At 38.9% G+C, this 8,730-nt stretch overlaps 1 protein-coding gene across 2 annotated transcripts; it reads left to right on the forward strand.

Moving 5' to 3' along the window:
- Positions 1-1,385: 1,385 nt before the first annotated feature.
- LOC102236359 (serine/arginine-rich splicing factor 1) lies at positions 1,386-6,803 on the forward strand. Of its 2 annotated transcripts, XM_005810962.3 has the most exons (4): positions 1,388-1,824; positions 2,302-2,480; positions 6,153-6,325; positions 6,514-6,803. In XM_005810962.3, the coding sequence occupies exons 1-4, from the start codon at positions 1,637-1,639 to the stop codon at positions 6,709-6,711; spliced, it is 738 nt and encodes a 245-aa protein (XP_005811019.2). In that variant the 5' UTR covers positions 1,388-1,636; the 3' UTR covers positions 6,712-6,803. The 2 variants fall into 2 exon arrangements, with proteins under 2 accessions (XP_014328763.1, XP_005811019.2); XM_014473277.2 differs by having other exon boundaries at positions 1,386-1,824; positions 6,153-6,628.
- Positions 6,804-8,730: the final 1,927 nt, after the last annotated feature.

An 8,730-nucleotide genomic window follows, 5' to 3' on the forward strand; every position in this document is an offset into this window, starting at 1 on the left:
TCTGTGGTTGACATGTTTGAATTTAATTTAAAGAGTAAGTAGTTGTTGCATATTAAAACATGACATTATGCATTTTTGTAAGATAAATAAATTGGTACTAAATTATCTGGACATACTAAAGAAAGAAAACATCTCCAGCTTACTTGTAAAAGTTAAGATGTGTTTTTGGAACAACACTTGAAATAAATATAATCAGACCAAAAAAAAAGCTTGAATTTACTATCTACTGAACAAATGAGTAATAGGTAATATGTTGTACCTATTACCTATAGGTAATAGGTACAACATACCTATTACCAACAGGTATTTCGCTCCATATAACACAGTAGGAATGTAACCGGTAAACCTTTTATGGATGCAAAAGCAAGAACCCCCTACTTGATGACTTTGTGTTTCTGTGTTTGATGTGATGTAAAGCACTTTGAAATGCCTTGCTGCTGAAATGTGCTATACAAATAAAATTGTATTTGATTTTGATTTAAAACAAGTTGTGTTAAATTAAATAGTGTAAAAAATTATGAAAAGTGTTTAACATAAAAGTAAGGTCAGTAATGATGTGGTGGTTGAAGAACTACCTAACTAGCTAATTTGGGGACTTCATATATTGAAGCAGGTCTGTTGGTAAGACTTGTTGTACTAATATTGTTTTTCAATATTTGATAATTTTGTGTTAATTGTTGGATTACACTTAGTAGCTTTAATTTGTTTTGCCTTAGACAATAAAGAAAAGTGTAAACAGTTTGTGATTTCCTTGGTTAACTCATCAATGCAATTGCTGTTGACCTGTTTGCCCAAAGCCTTATAGTCTGTCTATAAACAGATTCTGCTAATGCACATATTTATAGGTCAGCAACAGCATTTTAACCTGTTTTCTAAATCCATATTATCCAAGTGTAGTATGGGTTACAGTAACATTTAGATTCCCCTTAGGAGAAGGAGAGCATTTTTGTATTAAATTGACTGTCAAAATGCCCACATTCTTTCTATGGTTACAGTATTTTAAAGTTTTTGAAAATCTTTCATCATTTTCCTGCTCCGTCACATAAAATCTGGGAAATAAAATACATCACAGTTTGCGGTGATAGTATGAAAACCTGTGAAAAAATTCAAAGAGTTAGAATGCTTGTGTAAGGTGCTGTAAGTCTACTGCAGGATCGTCCAAGGCTTCATATTTTATAAATTAGATCAATGCCTTTTTTATGCATTGAACACAATACGTTTAAGCCAGTGACGAATTAATTATCAATTATAATTAATTATATTATTATTATTATCGTTATTATTATATTCACTTAAATTTAAATCCATCAAACCGGTGACTTTTGTTGCATTTATTTTCACTGGACTAGTTTCTATGGCGGATGTGTCAGGTCTGGCAGAAGTGTGTTTTAATGGGCGTATCACTAAAGAAGAACTGAGAAGTGATCCTGACTTTTTAAGACATTTGTCTGTTCTAGAGACATTAGTCGCGATATTAGGTTTTTCTACACATTTTTCTGATTAGTTTCTCTTTCCATATCCTTGATTTTAGAGTCACTTGGTTTTCTAGGTGTTTTTGGACGCCATAGTTTTGAAGCTTGCAAACAACCCGCCGTCCTCAGTCTTTTTTTTTTTTTTTTCCAAGTTAGCAGCAGCCATGTCGGGTGTTGTGCGAGGCCCCGCTGGGAACAATGATTGCCGAATTTACGTGGGGAATCTCCCACCGGATATTCGCACCAAAGACGTGGAGGACGTGTTCTACAAGTACGGGACGATCCGAGATATCGACCTGAAGAACCGCAGAGGAGGTCCGCCGTTCGCCTTTATCGAGTTCGAAGACCCGAGGTGAGGCGCTAGCAGCGGCTAGCCCACCGAGCCGTAACCGATGCCATTGTGTTGTCAACGCGTTGCTCGGGGATCCGGCTATTTCCTGGACCTGCATTGTTCTCTTTACCAAACGTGGTTTCGCCTTTCATGTGTTTTCACTTGTTCCTAAAATCACAAAGTACACACGGCTGTCCGGTCGCAACACATGCTGCACTCTGTTATAAATGTTGAAATCGCAACACTTTTCCACACATTCACAGCCTCTCCTGATGCACATCCATACATTTAATTGCGCCATTTTGGCGGCAGTGTTATTTCTGCCCAGCCTCGAGTCGATTTCTTATATTGAATTTCATAATGTGATTTGCGAGAGTCTCCAACGTGGATTGAGATGCATTAATATGGCGACGACCCGTCTCAGTATTTACCATGCACTGCTGTCGGCATCAACGCTCTCAATGGGTTTCATGACATGTTCCTGTTTTCTAACAACAGGGACGCCGACGATGCGGTCTACGGACGTGATGGGTACGACTACGACGGCTACAGACTGCGGGTGGAGTTCCCACGGAGCGGCAGAGGCTCCAGAGGCGGGTATGGGGGCATCGGTGGAGCACCGAGGGGGAGATATGGACCTCCGTCCAGACGCTCAGAGTACCGGGTCGTTGTGTCAGGTAAATAAATGAACGATCCGCTTTGTTGCTTATTGTCTCTTGACTCAGTAAAACACCACGTTAATAATAGACTCTCACTCTGTGGTTGAATTGTGGCATTCTGTAACTGGTATATTAAGACTTCCCAGTGAAAATTACAATTTTGATGAAGTAATCTTTAGTTGGGATACTATTTACAAAAGTGCTGTAGTTCAAAATCCAATATGGGTGTCTCACTTTTAAAAAAAAAAACATCAGAAAACTAGCAAGCATAACAGCAAGTATAATTTCTGTAAGTTTTTATTTTTCGTGTAAATCAATGATGCACATGGTATTGGACATCCTCATCTCCAAAAATTGTTCCTCAATACTTGAAAGTGTAAAATTAAGAGAAATACAATGTTTCCTACTTGTCTGGCAGCTAGCATTAAATGCTGCTATGCAATAATTAACATTACATAACATTGGTTTCATATTGTTATAGTCAGATAAAGCAGGACTTAAATGCATGCAGAGGTAAACGTTTTAAATTAAGCTTTTTAAAAACACTTTTTGTGTGTTAAATGAAACCTACTAATTTCATAATTATTACATATATACAGTGAAGTAATTAAAACGGTCAAATAAACACTAACATGTGATTGGCTAACCTGCCCAGCTGTACATTTCAGACCAGCTTTATATACTAAAACAGCTGTCCTGCCCACAAACCTTGAATAAGATTGAATTATTAATGAATTATTAAACAAACAGTGAAATGTTACCATGTAATCTCAACCCTTGTTTATCTTTTCAGTTTATTTAAATCCATGTTTAAGTAAATTGTTTTAATTATTGTGCAAGGAGTGCTTTGGATGCTAGTAGTTGGCGTCACGGCGAGTGACGAATCCAACTGAATGCAGCTCAAAGCCATTGGGACTGGCTAATTGTTGGGGTCATTGGCCAAACTGCTTATTGATGGTAATCCAAGCTGACAGCTGCATATTTCTCTACATTCTACATATGCAAATGATGAAGAAATGTGTTCAGCATGGTCTTCCACCGCCTCTGGTTTGATTCCACACAGCTCACCGCAAGTGCAAATTAGCAGTTTAGTTTTTACATTTTCATAATGTTTAATAACCAAACTAAATTAAATCCGAGTTTATGGTCGGCAATAAATCCCCAGCTTTCCAAATTAGTGTTGTGTCCCAGATTGTTTTTTTTATTTGAAACTACATGATTCTGGCACCTGAATGCCTCACAGGAACCGTGAAAGAGTCCTTTACCTCGCTGCTGGAATTTGGTAAATAGAACCGATTAAAGTGATTTATGTTGAATATCTATGAAAATTGTACATATTGAGTTAAAAGAGAGCAGTAACATAATATTAGATCATTTTATTTATTTTAAATATTGATTTGGCTTTTCTAAAGTCCATATTCAATAGCGGAAACGTGTTTCTTTGTAAGGTTGAGTTCTGGTCCAATACCTTCACCAAACTAAGTCACAAGAATTCGAACATTGTTTTCGGGAGTTCTTGCATTTTCTTTGATCACAAATGTAAGCTGAACCCTATACCAAACAATGTGCATGTGTGGGGTTTTTCCAACTTTCTGCCACAGTCCATAAACGTGACAGGAGAATTTTCTCTCCAGGTTTCTGTGTGTATGATTGGTCCTGTGTGTCTCTGTTATGGACCGGCCTTTAAATGTGAGGCTCAAAATAATCTGTCGCACTTAGTGCTTCAAGTCTAGACGCGTGTTGGCAAGGGCTGCATAATTTACTGCAGCTTTATCATCCTCACTACATCGGTGTGTGCAGTATCAAATAGAGCAGCCTGGACTGTAATAAATATGATGACCTGTACTGTACCTGCACTGTGTCATATGAAAAGGAGACTTTCTCTGTAGTAGGGCTGTTGTAAACGAATATTTTAGTAATCGAGTAATCTATTGATTATTCTTACAATTAATTGAGTAATCGGATAAAATTTTTTAAAATAAAATATTGGTAAATCTGGCATAACACCAGTGTTACTATCAGATATCAGCATCAGTCCAATTTTTCATATTTGAGCTTCCCTAACAGTTAGGGATGCTCAGTTTAGAAAATTAACCTGTAACAATAATTGCTCACTTTCCAAGTTAACCAGAAGAAAAATTATACAAAAATTATATTCAATTTAATAATAAAGAGGCAAGCTCACAAATACGCTTATAAAAAAAATGTCTATGCTCCTGCTTTTGGTTTATGTATTCATCTTCAGTCAGTTTAATAGACGAACTTTCACCTTTCCCCATACCTGTCAAGCTTTGGGTTTGAGTGTCGCCTGGAGTGGGGGGCTTGGGGTTGGGGGCGGGCGAACGAACAAACCTAATGTGTGTGTGTGTGGCACACGACCAGGGGACAAACGTAAGAAAGAGGGTGGGGGAGCAATACGGGATATTTACGGCACCTTCGTTTGTCACACTCAGAATCTCATCTACCGCTACGATGCTCTCCGCCACCCGTTTGTTCAGACCGGGATGATATAAAATTTATTGTGCGGGTCGTCCGTAAACTTGCACTGTGAGCATCAACTACTCGGCCGCCCGCCGTGTTCAGTCTATCCGCTCATCTGTATAAATACTCCCGCAGCGCTCGCGCGTCCCGTTGTTCACTTTCAACCAGCAGCTCCGGGAGGAAAAAGCATATTAAGGATGCTTAATATGACGAGTTTTCAGTGATTTCGATGAAAACTCGGGCATTATCATCAATCAATAAAATCCCCATGGGCCGAACTTGAAAATTGGACATTATGCCGCCAACACTTGGCATTCGCCAACAACTCAGAGGCGGAAGTGAGAGCTCCGTGCAACACAAATAATGTCCCGGCCGGAACACAGTGCGCTAAATAATAAAACACAAATTAACGAAGCTTCGAGTAAATTTTCCTCGAGGAATTTTAATAATCGAGGTACTCAAATCACTCGAGGAATCGTTTCAGCCCTGCTCTGTAGTGTTCAGTATTTTTTCTTCAAATCACATTGTTTCGTGTGTGTTCGCTATTCACTTTTGTCTGATATTGTGTAGCTCTAATACTGACAGTGAAATTAAACTTTTAGCTTTAAAAATACCTGAACAGAGACAAGCATCACGTTTATCCCATCACCCGTCATTAAAGCTCTGTCCTTCCCCATGAATTATAAACAGTCTGATCTTTGTTTTCTTCATACCAGATCCAGTTTCTGATTTTAATCTTTAAAAATGCTTTACTTTTCTAAAAACAAAATTAAAAATAATAAAATATATATATATATAAAAAAGACTTTTATTTCTGTTGACAGAGTATTAGGGCCAGGGTATGAGGAGTTTTAATTACAAGAAAAAAAGTCATATCAGCAGAATAAAGACACAATTTTACCAGAGGAAAATTTTGAAATTACGTTCAGACGTAATTTTTTTTGTTTGTTTTATGTTGTTCATAAAATTTACTGCTGGATTTTCCTGCTACCGTGACTGTATTATACTGAACGTATTGGTGGGGGAATAATCCAGATTTTCCAAAAATTCAATATTCATAAACCAAAAATGTGTTTTTGATTATTGAACAGGCACCTTGTGCAGGTGCACTAACTTCTGAGAAATATGTTTTATCACAATAAAAGTATTCCACTTTTCCATGTTGTGCCTTTTCATAGTTGGACCCTTGCGTGTCGTCCTTGTGTCCAGGTCTTCCTCAGAGCGGCAGCTGGCAGGACCTGAAGGACCACATGCGCGAGGCGGGCGACGTCTGCTACGCCGACGTTTACAGGGACGGAACCGGAGTTGTAGAGTTTGTGCGCAAAGAGGACATGACCTATGCCGTCCGAAAGCTGGACAACACCAAATTCCGCTCCCACGAGGTATGTGTACGGGGTTTTGATGATCTGTCATGGATAGTGATGATTCTTTGCCGCGTCGCGGTGAGTATTGTAACGAAGTGTTCCTTTAGTCGCACGCCGACGCCCAGCCCTTATCGTTGCCCGTCTGTAACTTCGGCCAGAGGCAGGAATGTTGCCTTTTCAATGTCAAGTTCTCTTGTGTCCGCCAGGGAGAGACTGCTTACATTCGTGTGAAATTAGACGGTCCCCGCAGCCCGAGTTACGGACGATCACGCTCCCGCAGCCGTGGCAGCAGAAGCCGGAGCCGCAGTCGCAGCGCCAGCCGCAGCCGCAGCAATTCCCGAGGCCGTGGCCGAGGATCTCCCCGCTACTCGCCCCGTCACAGCCGCTCTCGTTCCCGCTCTTAAACCTTTGCCGCCATCAATGGTTTATTTTTTTTTGTTTTGTTTTCCTCCCTTCCCTCCTCCACCTTCTGATGTATTCCCTCCTGTTTTTTACCTCCAAGTTTCTCCAGATGTCGGCTATTGGTTTTTGGTTTTTGCATTTCTTGTCCTGGTGTCCTTGTGGATGATCTTGGTGTGTACGTGTACCCTCCTCTCTCCTCTCTCTGCTTTTTCCCCTTTCGTTTTCTCCTTCTCTCCCCTTCTTTACGTCATCTCAGATTTTGAACGTTACAAGTTGTGCTGTGGTGAAACTTCAAAAATGTTGAGTTGTGAGAGCCGCACTCAATGTTTTTGGAAGTGTTAATCTGAAGGATTTTTTTGTCTTTTAAAAATTTTTAGTAGCTTCTCTTTGGATAAATGTGGGGTGGGCTGTATTTTTTGGGGGTTTTTTTGGAAGCCCGATACTTAACTGTATTTTACCCTTGTGTCTTCCTTTAGACATCTGAGGAGAAGGATTAAAGTGATTTGGAATAAAACCATTGTGGAGCACATTTCATTTGTATGGTCAGGATACAAATAGGACATCTAGGAGGAGGATAGGACATCTAGGACCAATCAGGTCGAGGCAATGGTATGCTTCATATTCCATAAACTGAACATTTTGACAGGTTGCCATGTTATGCATGTTATTTAACAAAGATATGTGCTACTGTACTTTGTTAAGACAGTCTGTAACATGCTACTCTGGTTTCTGACAGAATAAGCAGTCCTAAATCAAGTGTTGCGATGTAAGTGTAATCCTTGCTGTCAAATGTAAAGAAAAAAAACAAAACAACTGCTTTGTATTAAAAGCGTCCCAGTTTTGAGCATCCTCATTGGTTAAAAAAAATGCTTTGAAGTCAGGAATTTTGAAAGTTTTTTTTTTTCTTTAGTGTCTTTTGAGTGTTCAGTGGAAAAAAAAAAAAATAGGCCCAAAACTCTTGACATTTTATTCTAACGGTCTGCCTCTGATTTTCTTCCTGGTATTTCAAGGTTTTGATTGGAGGAGTGGCTCAATGGATCCCAATCCTTGGAGCTGGATGAGTGGATCGATTAGGGAAGGGATAGGCAAGGATGGATGCTCGGGAAACGGGAGCAGAGTTTCCAGGATTCAAATTTATCAGAACAAAAATAATGGGAGTCCCAGAGCACCTTTCTTTTTTTCTTTTTTTTTTTGACCCTTTTTTGGTTTAGGCCCCAATGGCTTTATTGTAGAAGAAAACGAAACAGAGGACCAGGAAGTTGGATCAAAGGATGGAGTCGTAGATGTCCGGTATGAGGGAATTAAAAAAGAAAATATGGGGAGGTTGGGAGAGGGTTAAAATCTGGGAATAGTTTGTAATTTTTTTGCTTTGCATAATCTTTCTTTTAGCATTTTCAATAAACACACTTTCAAACATATTTGTGGAGTTTGTTTTTATTTGCAGTTTGGGCTAGCCAACCAACCACAAAAAAAAGCTAATTTTCAAATTGGAGCCATTTTGAATTCTCAAACTTATTTAGCTTGGGAAAACAACCATTTGTGTAAAATGTGATTTATTGTATATTTTTTATTTTTCACAACACACTAATCTAATGATTTCTTAATTTTTTGCCATACTATGGTCACAATAAAAAAAGTGATGAGACTGTATTGTTTGCTGCACCTTGCTGATCTAATATCTTTGGCTTCTTTCTGTGAAAGTGAAGCGATTATTATTTTAAGTAAAATGGTGGAAAATTCAGCCTGAAAGCCCATATAGTCAGAAACAGCATCTTTCAGTGATTCTAAATGGCTGGTTGAAGTAAATGCATAAAACAACCTTAAAACAATAAGTGAAGGTTTTATTTGTGTTTTATTTTACTTGACGTGACGCTAAACGTAGCCTACACTGTGTTCCTGGGGTGTTTTAAAACTTTACGTTGGGGTTTGGTGGCTTAACCAAAATACAGAAGCACATGTTGAGGGAAGCTGTCACTACTGCAAGTGAACCTCTGGGTGTCAATCTGCCTAATAATAAACTT

This window comes from Xiphophorus maculatus, chromosome 18, assembly GCF_002775205.1.
Source record: "Xiphophorus maculatus strain JP 163 A chromosome 18, X_maculatus-5.0-male, whole genome shotgun sequence".
Classification (NCBI taxonomy): Eukaryota; Metazoa; Chordata; class Actinopteri; order Cyprinodontiformes; family Poeciliidae; genus Xiphophorus; species Xiphophorus maculatus.